Consider the following 15,114-nt stretch of genomic DNA (forward strand, 5'->3'; position numbering starts at 1 on the left):
GAAGTCTGCTTCCCAGTTGTCTACTCCCGGAATGAAGATTGCTGACAACGCCACAGCATGTCTTTCTGCCCAGAGGAGAATTCTTGTTACCTCTGACATTGCTGCTCTGCGTTCCGCCCTGTCAATTTCTGTGCGTTACCGCCATCACATTGTCCGACTGAACCTGAATGGCGTGATCTTGAAGAAGATGTGATGCCTGTAGAAGGGCGTTGTATATGGCCCTTAGTTCCAGAATGTTGATTGGAAGAATGGTTTCCTGACTTGACCATTTTCCTTGGAACTGTTCCCCTTTGGTGACTGTTCCCCACCCTCTGAGGCTTGCGTCTGTAGTTAGCAGAATCCAATTTTGAATCCCGAACCTTCGGCCCTCGGTCAAGTGAGAAGTCTGAAGCCACCACAGAAGAGAAATCCTGGTCTTTGGCGACAGACGTATCCTCTGGTACATGTGAAGATGCGATCCGGACCATTTGTCCAACAGATCCAGCTGGAAGGGCCTTGCGTGAAACCTTCCGTACTGCAGTGCCTCGTAAGAGGCTACCATCCCCAGAAGGCGAATGCATAGATGCACCTATATCCGGGTTGGTTTTAGAACATCCCGAACCATCGACTGGATTACCAATGCCTTTTCTAACAGAAGGAATACCTTCTGTGCCTCCGTATCCAGTATCATCCCCAGGAACGGAAGCTTCCATGTTGGTTCCAGGTGAGATTTTGGTAGGTTCAGAATCCACCCATGATCCTGGAGTAGTCGGGTTGAGAGGGCAATGTTGTCCAACAACCTCTCCCTGGATGAGGAGAGGTTGTCTTTTATCAGATCGTCCATTATATTCACACGGTATTATATTCACTCCTCGTATGCCGAGGAGAAACATTATCTCTGCCATTACCTTGGTGAACGGTGCCGTTGAAAGGCTAAATGCCAGGGCCTGGAACTGGTAGTGACAGTCCAGTAATGCAAACCTTAGATAAGCCTGATAAGGCGGCCAAATCGGAATATGAAGGTACGCATTTTTGATATCCAGAGACACCAGGAATTCCCACTCCTCCAGACCTGAGATCACCGCTCTCAGAGACTCCATCTTGAACTTAAACACCTGTAAGTACGGGTTCAGTGACTTGAGGTTTAAAATGGGCCTTACCGAACCGTCCGGTTTCAGTGCCACAAACAGGTTGGAATGATAACCCTTGTTTTGCAGCTGAAGTGGACCTGGAACAATGACCCGAGTCTGTACCAGGTTTTGAATTGCTTCCTGTAAAGTCATACTTGCTTCCTGAAAAGCTGGTAAGCCTGATTTGAAGAATCTCTGAGGTGGGAGTTCCTGAAACTCCAGTCTGTAGCCCTGGGCGATAAGATCTTTGACCCAAGGAACCTGGCCTAGCCACAAGCCCCTGCATGTTGACACTGCCATGGCAGTGGTGCATGCATTGAGCAAGCCAATTTCTTTTATGGCCTCCACAATAAAATTTGCAGAGTCCTATATATGCTGTAGGAGTAAAATTATCTTCCCCCTGGATAAGGACTCTAACCCGTCAATTAGATTACCTGACCATTTAGCAATGGCCCTAGTGATCCATGCACAAGCTATAGTGGGTCTCTGGGCCACCCCGGCAGCTGTGTACAGGGATTTGAGAGTGGTCTCAATTTTGCGGACAGCCACGTCCTTTAAGGAGGCTGCCGCAGGGACTGGTAAGACTACCTTACGTGACAACCTAGATACCGATGCGTAAACAATCATGGGTTTTCCCATTTTTTCCTATCATCTTGAGGAAAAGGGAAGGATATGAGTAATCTCTTAGGGATCTGAAACTTCTTATCAGGATTAACCCAGGATTCTTCTAACAGAGAATTCAACTCTTTTGATACAGGAAAAGTAGCAGAGGATTTCTTTTATACATTAAAATAAGACTCCTCATCAGGAATTTGCAGGACGTCTCTAATAGCTTCTATCAGAGCCTGTACCCCCTGTGACAGAGCTGCATCCCCCCCACTGAGTCCACCTTACCCTCCTCTGCGTCTGACACATCGTCATCAGTGTCAGCCTGTAGGATTTGGGCCAGTGTACACTTTTGTGAATAAATAGTAGGGGTCTGAGGCTCCGGTGTGGTGCCTGAATCTTTATTAATCAGGTCATCCACAGACTGTCTTAAGTATTGCGTCTCTTTCTCATTCTGGGATAATTTATTAGAAATAGTCGAGATCATCCCTTTTAGTGAATCCAACCATGCTGGTTCGGACCCACTAGCCTGAGAATGTGTATTATCCCGAGTACACTGTAGTGACCCCCCTGGGGAAGAAAAACACTCTGCCGTACATGAAACACACTCCTTTGACATTGTAAATGTGAAATCACACCCAAACACACAGGAAAAGGTTAAGCACAAGTAACCTACACAGAGCCCCTCTAGGGAGACAGAGTATGATGGAGCCAGCCACACAGCGCCCTTCTTGCTAATGACAAGCTTAGCTGGGTCGCAGACTAAGCACCCTTAATAAGAGCTTAAAGAGCTTAGTATTCTAACACGGCTCCCCCGCCCCCCTTACTATGACCCCCTGGTACGGCTGAGGAATTGTGGAGTCCTTGTGGAGGTGCTGCGCTTCCCTGCCAGTCTTGTCAGTGTGAGCTGCAGAGGGAAAATGGCGCTGTGAGCTGCTGGGTCCGCTCATAGTGAAGCCCCGCCCCCTTAATGGCGCGCAGTCTTTCCCGGTTTTATTATACTGGCTGAGGTGTTTGTGATGCTTAACAGCGAGTTAGAACCCCTGTAAGCTGTACTGCCAGTGTGGGTATTGTTTTTAATGGCTCAGCTCTCCCCTCACAGCGGCGCACGCGCGCGCACACACACACACACACACACACAAACAGCATGTTGTCCTGAGCCTAGAGACGCAGCCTGCATGTCAGCGCTGCGCTCCATACCCTTATGCTGCCATTACAGTTGGCGACCCGCTAACCGGGTTGCCTACTCACCAATGTTCTTACTTCTTGCTCTGTTAGGGGTGGCGGCATGCTGTGGAAATGTACGCTCGCTGTGGTGAGGCTTGCAAATGGTTCCCTCAGGAGCTCAGCGTCATGTCAGCGGGGAACGGGACCATTAACCCTATAGGAGGTTGGGCCGTTTCTCCCCCCTAAGTCCCACAAGACAGACAGGCTGGTGCCAACCAGCCCTGCCTGAAAATAACAAACAGAAAATAAATGCAGAAAACTCTTCAGGAGCTTCCCTAAGGGTGACCGGCTCCTCCGGACACATTTTCTAAACGGAGTCTGGTAGGAGGGGCATAGAGGGAAGAGCCAGCGCACACTATTGATTTCTTAAAATGCCCAAGTGGACCCGTCTATACCCCATGGTACTAAATGGACCCCAGTATCCTCTGGGACGTAAGAGAAAAACACATACTGCATGACCAAATCAGAGCAATTTAGCAGCTGATTTTAGATATTTTCAGGGATTTTCTATGAACAGTTGCAGAGGGCCCCTGACAACGTATCCAGATCTAATTTTCTGCTGTCTTCTCAAGCTGGGTATCTGTTCGAGTAAACGAACGATATATCGCTAGAGTGTTGGCGGGTGTCTACACGAGATATGTCTAAGAACAACACTGTTCTAAAGCATATCGCGTCAGCCCTGCAACACAGCTGATGCCTGGCATATCTGCAGACATATTTGTTAACACTGGCTGCAGGACTGACATAAAAGCAGGGCTGGCAAATTAAAATGCCTGCCCAGCTATAGCGTTCGGATGACCTAATGAGCGGCTGGTCGCTAAGTGTATATGCTTACCTGAATCAGCTGCTCAGTCGGTACAGTGTGTGTACCCAGCTTAAACTATGGAAAGTGGAGTCACTTGTAGTATACAGTCCACACTGCTGTTCACACTGGCACAGGAAGCACCGCCAAGGAAGACACGTTCCCCCGGTTTGATACAGCATATCTAGTGCCGGTTTAACCCTTTCACCAAGAAGTGTGACTGGATAAATCTGGGAGTGGACTTATGTAAATTAATGTATGGTCTCACCTGAGCATGTTTGAAGGTGTGCATCACAAAGATGGTCAGAGCCAGCCCAAAGATGTACGCCAAAAAGCTGGTGTAGAAATACGTGCGAGAATTCTTCTTCAAGCTGGAAAGGAGGAGAATGTTACTTGTCTATATTTATTGAGCAACCCCCTGCATTCTTTGATTGATTCCTTACGTTTGTTCTACCTACACTGTAGCCATAACAGCTTCAGTTATTTCTACACACCAGCACTCACCTGATATCAAAACGGAGTAACAATGCAATGAAGATACCTGATAAGAGGAGAAATGAACATGTAATAATCAGGCTGCACAGCATTATCCATGATATAATGTGCTGGATGGGTTGTACAGCACCTGTGACTTTCCTCCAATTAGGACACTTCAAGAGTTTTGAATGACTGCAATAAATTTAATACATTCCACTCTTTAAACTAATCTCAGCTCACGCCAAATTCTATTTCCCCTGCAACCCCCTGGACAACAAAGCTCCAATTTAAACTTTTCCAACACATCTCTGATGCCTCCTGCCAGTTAGCACGGGCTGGAAGCCACCAGCAACATCATCCATCTCTGCAGTTTTAAATAGAATGTGGAACATATACCCTATATTTAGTATTTATCAGTTATCATTCACTTGGTACAGTCTTTTGTTAAGATGTGGGAGCATTGGGTTGCCTATCAAAATATTTGCATACCCTTGCCTCTTAATAATCACACTTGATTGATCATCAAAATTTAAAATCTAACCCCCCTAAACCCCCATCTTTTGTTTCTCATACACCACCCCCTCTATTTTACTGCATGTGCAGTCTATTAAACTTTATTTAATATAAAGCTGGTCACTATTTGTGTTATACATGGCAAGAGAGGCTGCATAAAAATAATACATTATATATATATATATATATATATATATATATATATATATATACAAAAAAATGTCTTCCACCCCGCGCTCAACCCACCAGCAGCAATATGGAGAAAGTCCCTGTTAGTGAACTTTCAAAGAATAACATAAACAAAAACAATAACCAATTGCGCTTGGTATAACTTTAAAACACTCAGATTTTAGTATTTCCAGTAGCTGTTCTTCCACGGTGTGGATTCTTATAACTGGTATCACCTGCAAGTATACCCTCACACCAGAGAACACACCCGAACAAAAAGACGGCCAGAATGGCCTAAATTAGATATGATACCAATTTGTTTTTATTAAAAAACATATAGAATTCCATAAATTCATATGAACATTTTTTTTACAGATAAAAGGTTCCATACATTCATATAAACATTCTTAAAAGAAATCTGGATGTTTTTCTTTTAAGAATGTTTATATGAATGTATGGAACCTTTTATCTGTAAAAAAAATGTTCATATGAATTTATGGAATTCTATATGTTTTTTAATAAAAACAAATTGGTATCATATCTAATTTAGGCCATTCTGGCCGTCTTTTTGTTCGGGTGTGTTCTCTGGTGTGAGGGTATACTTGCAGGTGATACCAGTTATAAGAATCCACACCGTGGAAGAACAGCTACTGGAAATACTAAAATCTGAGTGTTTTAAAGTTATACCAAGCGCAATTGGTTATTGTTTTTGTTTATTTATTTATATATATATATATATATATATATATATATATATATTTATATATATATATATATATATATATATATATATATATATATATATATATATATATATATATATATATATATATACACACAGATGGTTGTATAGAGAGCACTCACAACAGGTAGTAGTGTCTCTTTAACTTTTTTCTCTTTAGGGTAGTCCTTCAATTTGGGATTTGATCACGAGAAGATGGATAATTCTGCAATATACCCTCTCACCAGATTCACCCAGATAACAGCATCACTCGTTAATTAAAACTTCCATGAAATTTATTATTAATAAAATCTTTTCTTCTTTTTAAAATGAATGACTCTTACATCAATATTAACATTCGTTGGATAAGGTCTTAATGGCACTGCTGTCTGCTGCTCAGAGTGAGGACTGTGCAGAGGACACAAGCTCCAGTATTGCAGCTAATAAAAAATAAAGGCTGTTCACACCAAGTCCGAACGGTTCTGTACGTTAGCTACAAGAGATCTGGAAATATTCTACACTGGTTCATACTAATTATAGGATTTTAATACTGGGATAAGCTATATGGGTTTGTCCCATTTATTTTCACAATTAAGACATCGCTCTTACATATAAAAAACACCCCTGAGGAAGTCTGTTAGACGAAACGCGTTGGGTGATTTAACCTTTGGGTTGGACGGGCTGTCATAGGAGCTCCTCCCCGGCTGGGGTAGACAGCAGTGCCATTAAGACCTTATCCCACGAATGTTAATATTGATGTAAGAGTCATTCATTTTAAAAAGAAGAAAAGATTTGATTAATAATAAATTTCATGGAAGTTTTAATTAACGAGTGATGCTGTTATCTGGGTGAATCTGGTGAGAGGGTATTTTGCAGAATTATCCATCTTCTCGTGATCAAATCCCAAATTGAAGGACTATCCTAAAGAGAAAAAAGTTAAAGAGACACTACTACCTGTTGTGAGCGCTCTCCATACAACCATCTACATTGTTAACCGCCTGGTTCTCGACTGGCAGGAGGACCTATTTGGAGAATAGCAGCTGACCTTCCCCAAGGACATTTTGGGTCTAAGGCAAATTATTATAGCGCAATATGGTTATATATATATATATATATATATATATATATATATATATATAATTCTTTGTTGATATACACTGCTCAAAAAAATAAAGGGAACACTAAAATAACACATCCTAGATCTGAATGAATGAAATATTCTTATTAAATACTTTGTTCTTTACATAGTTGAATGTGCTGACAACAAAATCACACAAAAATTATAAATGGAAATCAAATTTATTAACCCATGGAGGTCTGGATTTGGAGTCACCCTCAAAATTAAAGTGGAAAAACGCACTACAGGCTGACCCAACTTTGATGTAATGTCCTTAAAACAAGTCAAAATGAGGCTGAGTAGTGTGTGTGGCCTCCACGTGCCTGTATGACCTCCCTACAACCCACACAAGTGGCTCAGGTAGTGCAGCTCATCCAGGATGGCACATCAATGCGAGCTGTGGCAAGAAGGTTTGCTGTGTCTGTCAGCGTAGTGTCCAGAGCATGGAGGCGCTACCAGGAGACAGGCCAGTACATCAGGAGACGTGGAGGAGGCCGTAGGAGGGCAACAACCCAGCAGCAGGACCGCTACCTCTGCCTTTGTGCAAGGAGGAACAGGAGGAGCACTGCCAGAGCCCTGCAAAATGACCTCCAGCAAGCCACAAATGAGCATATGTCTACTCAAACGATCAGAAACAGACTCCATGAGGGTGGTATGAGGGCCCGAAGTCCACAGGTGGGGGTGGTGCTTACAGCACAACACCGTGCAGGACGTTTGGCATTTGCCAGAGAACACCAAGATTGGCAAATTCGCCACTGGTGCCCTGTGCTCTTCACAGATGAAAGCAGGTTCTCACTGAGCACGTGACAGATGTGACAGAGTCTGGAGACGCCAAGGAGAACGTTCTGCTGCCTGCAACATCCTCCAGCATGACCGGTTTGGCAGTGGGTCAGTAATGGTGTGGGGTGGCATTTCTTTGGGGGGCCGCACAGCCCTCCATGTGCTCGCCAGAAGTAGCCTGACTGCCATTAGGTACCGAGATGAGATCCTCAGACCCCTTGTGAGACCATATGCTGGTGAAGTTGGCCCTGGGTTCCTCCTAATGCAAGAAAATGCTAGACCTCATGTGGCTGGAGTGTGTCAGCAGTTTCTGCAAGACAAAGGCATTGATGCTATGGACTGGCCCGCCCGTTCCCCAGACCTGAATCCAATTGAGCACAACTGGGACATCATGTCTCGCTCCATCCACCAACGCTACGTTGCACCACAGACTGTCCAGGAGTTGGCGGATGCTTTAGTCCAGGTCTGGGAGGAGATCCCTCAGGAGACCATCCGCCACCTCATCAGGAGCATGCCCAGGCGTTGTAGGGAGGTCATACAGGCACGTGGAGGCCACACACACTACTGAGCCTCATTTTGACTTGTTTTAAGGACATTACATCAAAGTTGGATCAGCCTGTAGTGTGTTTTTCCACTTTAATTTTGAGGGTGACTCCAAATCCAGACCTCCATGGGTTAATAAATTTGATTTCCATTGATAATTTTTGTGCGTTTTTGTTGTCAGCACATTCAACTATGTAAAGAACAAAGTATTTAATAAGAAATTTCATTCATTCAGATCAAGGATGTGTTATTTTAGTGTTCCCTTTATTTTTTTGAGCAGTATATATATATATATATATATATACACACACACATATACATATACACATGTTTCCGCTGATTAGTGCCATCTAAGGGTCTCACCTGGTATGACAATATCACCAAGCCCTAACATGGCAAAATTGCTGGCTTCAAGTCCTCTCTCTAACAGGTCCTGAGGGAAAACCACTGAGGAAAAATACAAGAATGAATGAGCAAGTTGGAAAACAAATACAGAGATTATATAAAATGGTGGAGGTGCTGTCCGACAGGATGATATGAGCAGGGATAATTGGTGCAAGATACTTACATTTTATTGGTGCCTCAAAAGACTTTGCCACAGTCACCATGACATTGGTCCCAAACACCTAAGAAAAATAAGATTTTACTTACCGATAAATCTATTTCTCGTAGTCCGTAGTGGATGCTGGGGACTCCGTCAGGACCATGGGGATTAGCGGCTCCGCAGGAGACAGGGCACAAAAATAAAGCTTTAGGATCAGGTGGTGTGCACTGGCTCCTCCCCCTATGACCCTCCTCCAAGCCTCAGTTAGGATACTGTGCCCGGACGAGCGTACACAATAAGGAAGGATTTTGAATCCCGGGTAAGACTCATACTAGCCACACCAATCACACCGTACAACTTGTGATCTGAACCCAGTTAACAGTATGACAACGTAGGAGCCTCTGAACAGACGGCTCACAACAAGAACAACCCGATTTTTTTGTAACAATAACTATGTACAAGTATTGCAGACAATCCGCACTTGGGATGGGCGCCCAGCATCCACTACGGACTACGAGAAATAGATTTATCGGTAAGTAAAATCTTATTTTCTCTAACGTCCTAGTGGATGCTGGGGACTCCGTCAGGACCATGGGGATTATACCAAAGCTCCCAAACGGGCGGGAGAGTGCGGATGACTCTGCAGCACCGAATGAGAGAACTCAAGGTCCTCTTTAGCCAGGGTATCAAATTTGTAGAATTTTACAAACGTGTTCTCCCCCGACCACGTAGCTGCTCGGCAGAGTTGTAATGCCGAGACCCCTCGGGCAGCCGCCCAGGATGAGCCCACCTTCCTTGTGGAATGGGCCTTGACAGATTTAGGCTGTGGCAGGCCTGCCACAGAATGTGCAAGTTGAATTGTGCTACAAATCCAACGAGCAATCGTCTGCTTAGAAGCAGGAGCACCCAGCTTGTTGGGTGCATACAGTATAAACAGCGAGTCAGATTTTCTGACTCCAGCCGTCCTTGAAATATATATTTTCAATGCCCTGACAACGTCCAGCAACTTGGAATCCTCCAAATCGCTAGTAGCCGCAGGCACCACAATAGGCTGGTTCAGGTGAAACGCTGACACCACCTTAGGCAGAAAATGAGGACGCGTCTGCAGTTCTGCCCTGTCCGAATGGAAAATCAGATATGGGCTTTTATACGATAAAGCCGCCAATTCTGACACTCTCCTGGCTGAAGCCAGGGCCAGTAGCATGGTTACTTTCCATGTAAGATATTTCAAATCCGCCGATTTGAGTGGCTCAAACCAATGGGATTTGAGAAAATCCAAAACTACATTAAGGTCCCACGGAGCCACTGGGGGCACAACCGGGGGCTGTATATGTAGTACTCCTTTTACAAAAGTCTGGACTTCAGGAACTGAAGCCAATTCTTTCTGGAAGAAAATCGACAGGGCCGAAATTTGAACCTTAATGGACCCCAACTTGAGGCCCATAGACAATCCTGTTTGCAGGAAATGTAGGAATCGACCCAATTGAAATTCCTCCGTGGGGGCCTTCCTGGCCTCACACCACGCAACATATTTTCTCCAAATGCGGTGATAATGTTGTGCAGTCACCTCCTTCCTGGCTTTAACCAGTGTAGGAATGACCTCTTCTGGAATGCCTTTTTCCCTTAGAATTCGGCGTTCAACCGCCACGCCGTCAAACGCAGCCGCGGTAAGTCTTGGAATAGACACGGTCCCTGCTGAATCAGGTCCCGTCTTAGAGGTAGAGGCCACGGATTTTCCGTGAGCATCTCCTGAAGTTCCGGGTACCAAGTTCTTCTTGGCCAATCCGGAGCCACGAGTATCGTTCTTACTCCCCTTTGCCGTATAATTCTCAGTACTTTGGGTATGAGAGGCAGAGGAGGAAACACATACACTGACTGGAACACCCACGGTGTTACCAGAGCGTCCCACAGCTATTGCCTGAGGGTCTCTTGACCTGGCGCAATACCTGTCCAGTTTTTTGTTGAGGCGAGACGCCATCATATCCACCTTTGGTTTTTCCCAACGGTTCACAATCATGTGGAAGACTTCTGGATGAAGTCCCCACTCTCCCGGGTGTAGATCGTGTCTGCTGAGGAAGTCTGCTTCCCAGTTGTCCACTCCCGGAATGAACACTGCTGACAGTGCTATCACATGATCTTCCGCCCAGCGAAGAATCCTTGCAGCTTCTGCCACTGCTCTCCTGCTTCTTGTGCCGCCCTGTCTGTTTACGTGGGCGACTGCCGTGATGTTGTCCGACTGGATCAACACCGGCTGACCCTGAAGCAGGGGTTTTGCCAGGCTTAGAGCATTGTAAATCGCTCTTAGCTCCAGTATATTTATGTGAAGAGACATCTCCAGGCTTGACCATACTCCCTGGAAGTTTCTTCCCTGTGTGACCGCTCCCCAGCCTCTCAGACTGGCATCCGTGGTCACCAGGACCCAGTCCTGTATGCCGAATCTGCGGCCTTCTAACAGATGAGCACTCTGCAACCACCACAGAAGAGACACCCTTGTCCGTGGCGATAAGGTTATCCGCTGATGCATCTGCAGATGCGATCCGGACCATTTGTCCAGCAGATCCCACTGAAAAGTTCGTGCGTGGAATCTGCCGAATGGGATTGCTTCGTAAGAAGCCACCATCTTTCCCAGGACTCTTGTGCATTGATGCACAGACACTTTTCCTGGTTTTAGGAGGTTCCTGACAAGTTCGGATAACTCCTTGGCTTTCTCCTCCGGAAGAAACACCTTTTTCTGAACCGTGTCCAGAATCATTCCCAGGGACAGCAGACGTGTTGTCGGGGTCAACTGAGATTTTGGAAAAATCAGAATCCACCCGTGTTGTTGCAGCACTACTTGGGTTAGTGCTACTCCGTCCTCCAGCTGTTCTCTGGACCTTGCCCTTATCAGGAGATCGTCCAAGTAAGGGATAATTAAGACGCCTCTTCTTCGCAGAAGAATCATCATTTCGGCCATTACCTTGGTAAAGACCCGAGGTGCCGTGGACAATCCAAACGGCAGCGTCTGAAACTGATAATGACAGTTTTGCACCACGAACCTGAGGTACCCTTGATGTGAAGGGCAAATTGGGACATGCAGGTAAGCATCTTTTATGTCCAGGGACACCATAAAGTCCCCTTCTTCCAGATTCGCTATCACTGCTCTGAGTGATTCCATCTTGAACTTGAATTTTTGTATGTACAGGTTCAAAGATTTCAGATTTAGAATAGGTCTTACCGAGCCGTCCGGCTTCGGTACCACAAATAGCGTGGAGTAATACCCCTTTTCCTGTTGTAGGAGGGGTACCTTGACTATCACCTGCTGTGAAAACAGCTTGTGAATGGCTTCCAATACCGTCGCCCTGTCTGAGGGAGACGTTGGCAAAGCAGACTTTAGGAACCGGCGAGGGGGAGACTTCTCGAATTCCAACCTGTAACCCTGAGATACTACCTGCAGGATCCAGGGGTCCACCTGTGAGCAAGCCCACTGCGCGCTGAAATTCTTGAGTCGACCCCCCACCGTTCCTGAGTCCGCTTGTAAAGCCCCAGCGTCATGCTGAGGGCTTTGCAGAACCCGCGGAGGGCTTCTGTTCCTGGGAAGGAGCTGCTTGCTGCCCTCTCTTACCCTTTCCTCTGCCTCGGGGCAGATATGACTGTCCTTTTGCCCGCTTCTTATAGGACCGAAAGGACTGCGGCTGAAAAGACGGTGTCTTTTTCTGTTGGGAGGGGGTCTGAGGTAAAAAGGTGGATTTCCCGGCAGTTGCCGTGGCCACCAAATCCGATAGACCGACGCCAAATAATTCCTCCCCTTTATACGGCAATACTTCCATATGCCGTTTGGAATCCGCATCACCTGACCACTGTCGTGTCCATAAACTTCTTCTGGCAGATATGGACATCGCACTTACTCTCGATGCCAGAGTGCAAATATCCCTCTGAGCATCTCGCATATAAAGAAAAGCATCCTTTAATTGCTCTAAAGTCTGTAAAATACTGTCCCTATCCAGGGTATCAATATTTTCAGTCAGGGAATCCGACCAGACCACCCCAGCACTGCACATCCAGGCTGAGGCGATGGCTGGTCGCAGTATAACACCAGTATGTGTGTATATACTTTTTAGGGTAGTTTCCAGCCTCCTATCAGCTGGATCCTTGAGGGCGGCCGTATCAGGAGACGGTAACGCCACTTGTTTTGATAAGCGTGTGAGCGCCTTATCCACCTTAGGGGGTGTTTCCCAGCGCGCCCTAACCTCTGGCGGGAAAGGGTATAATGCCAATAACTTTTTTGAAATTAGCACTTTTCTATCTGGGTTAACCCACGCTTCATCACATACATCATTCAATTCCTCTGATTCAGGAAAAACTACAGGTAGTTTTTTCACCCCCCACATAATACCCCTTTTTGTGGTACTTGTAGTATCAGAGATATGCAAAGCCTCCTTCATTGCCGTGATCATATAACGTGTGGCCCTACTGGAAAATACGTTTGTTTCTTCACCGTCGACACTAGATTCAGTGTCCGTGTCTGGGTCTGTGTCGACCGACTGAGGTAAAGGGCGTTTTACAGCCCCTGACGGTGTCTGAGACGCCTGGGCAGGTACTAACTGGTTTTCCGGCCGTCTCATGTCGTCAACTGATTTTTGTAATGTGCTGACATTATCACGTAATTCCATAAACAAAGCCATCCATTCCGGTGTCGACTCCCTGGGGGGTGACATCACCATTACCGGCAATTGCTCTGCCTCCACACCAACATCGTCCTCATACATGTCGACACACACGTACCGACACACAGCAGACACACAGGGAATGCTCTATTGAAGACAGGACCCCACTAGCCCTTTGGGGAGACAGAGGGAGAGTTTGCCAGCACACACCCAAGCGCTATAATATATATGGGAACAACCCTATATAAGTGTTGTATCCTTATAGCAGCTTAAATATAGTAATATCGCCAAAAAAAGTGCCCCCCCTCTCTGTTTTACCCTGTTTTTGTAGTGCAGTGCAGGGGAGAGTCCTGGGAGCCTTCCTCACAGCGGAGCTGAGCAGGAAAATGGCGCTGTGTGCTGAGGAGAATAAGCCCCGCCCCCTATTTCGGCGGGCTCTTCTCCGGAGTTTGTGAGATCTGGCAGGGGTTAAATACATCCATATAGCCTCAAGGGCTATATGTGATGTATTTTTTAGCCATAAAAAGGTATTATACATTGCTGCCCAGGGCGCCCCCCCAGCGCCCTGCACCCTCCGTGACCGCTGTGTGAAGTGTGCTGACAACAATGGCGCACAGCTGCAGTGCTGTGCGCTACCTCAGGAAGACTGAAAAGTCTTCTGCCGCCTGCTTCTGGACCTCTTCCATCTTCGGCATCTGCAAGGGGGGTCGGCGGCGCGGCTCCGGGACCGGACTCCATGGCTGGGCCTGTGTTCGATCCCTCTGGAGCTAATGGTGTCCAGTAGCCTAAGAAGCCAATCCATCCTGCACGCAGGTGAGTTGACTTCTCTCCCCTAAGTCCCTCGATGCAGTGAGCCTGTTGCCAGCAGGACTCACTGAAAATAAAAAACCTAAAAACTTTTTCTAAGCAGCTCTTTAGGAGAGCCACCTAGATTGCACCCTGCTCGGACGGGCACAAAAACCTAACTGAGGCTTGGAGGAGGGTCATAGGGGGAGGAGCCAGTGCACACCACCTGATCCTAAAGCTTTATTTTTGTGCCCTGTCTCCTGTGGAGCCGCTAATCCCCATGGTCCTGACGGAGTCCCCAGCATCCACTAGGACGTTAGAGAAATAAAAGGTTAGGGAAAACCCCTAGCTGACCATAAATCCTACTTATTGTACTAATACTCCCTTGACTACTCACCCAGAACACGTCGTAGACGAAGAGCCCCCCCAACAGGATGCAACCGGTACTGACATTGTTAAGATGCAGAAGCTCCACCCCATTAAGAGCAAATGCCAAACCAAATAGGTTATTGGCAATCCAGTGCTGGAAAGAGAGCACAAGAAAAATGGCATCACACTAAGACAAGTTGTTCATTACAAAATGCCTTGAAATGATGCAATGCAATTACAAAATGGAGGACAAATGGAACATCTACAGGAATGATCACAACTATGCAGCTGCTAATCCGAGAAACAGGTTGCATTTACCACTTCAAGTGAGAATTATATTTTATTCTTTTATGAATGATTTTTGTTTTATCTACTTTTTTTAGTATGTATTGCTTATGTTTTATTTGTGAACTTTTAGTGTTGTTTTTTTTTAATTTGCTTCAGAAACAACTCTTAGAATATGATAAAACAAATTCTTGCTATGTTATACAGGCACACCACAGATTTTCCAGCAATTTATGGTCTGGCACCTTAATCCCGACATATTTTCCAATTTAGGCCACTGGGCGGCGCTGTGTAAATTAAACAACTAATAAACGTGAATTACAGAATAAACTCATTAAATCTAATTCACATTTATTAGCCGTTTAATTTACGTTTCTGATAATATATAATGCCTTAGAAATATTGGCGGTGCATAATTAGTGTG

At 45.7% G+C, this 15,114-nt stretch overlaps 1 protein-coding gene across 1 annotated transcript in view; it reads right to left on the bottom strand.

Annotated features, from left to right (window-relative positions):
* LOC135011288 (minor histocompatibility antigen H13-like) overlaps positions 1-14,592 on the bottom strand; it is a gene marked incomplete at its 5' end in the record, with an annotated part of 32,321 nt that extends 17,729 nt beyond the window's left edge. Inside the window, 5 exons of the mRNA XM_063952446.1 lie at positions 4,013-4,115; positions 4,249-4,285; positions 8,427-8,510; positions 8,632-8,689; positions 14,434-14,592. Coding sequence (XP_063808516.1) covers positions 4,013-4,115; positions 4,249-4,285; positions 8,427-8,510; positions 8,632-8,689; positions 14,434-14,592 — 441 coding nt within the window. The remainder of the gene's footprint in view (positions 1-4,012; positions 4,116-4,248; positions 4,286-8,426; positions 8,511-8,631; positions 8,690-14,433) is intronic.
* Positions 14,593-15,114: the final 522 nt, after the last annotated feature.

Source organism: Pseudophryne corroboree, unplaced genomic scaffold (assembly GCF_028390025.1).
Source record: "Pseudophryne corroboree isolate aPseCor3 unplaced genomic scaffold, aPseCor3.hap2 scaffold_2410, whole genome shotgun sequence".
In the NCBI taxonomy this organism is placed as follows: Eukaryota; Metazoa; Chordata; class Amphibia; order Anura; family Myobatrachidae; genus Pseudophryne; species Pseudophryne corroboree.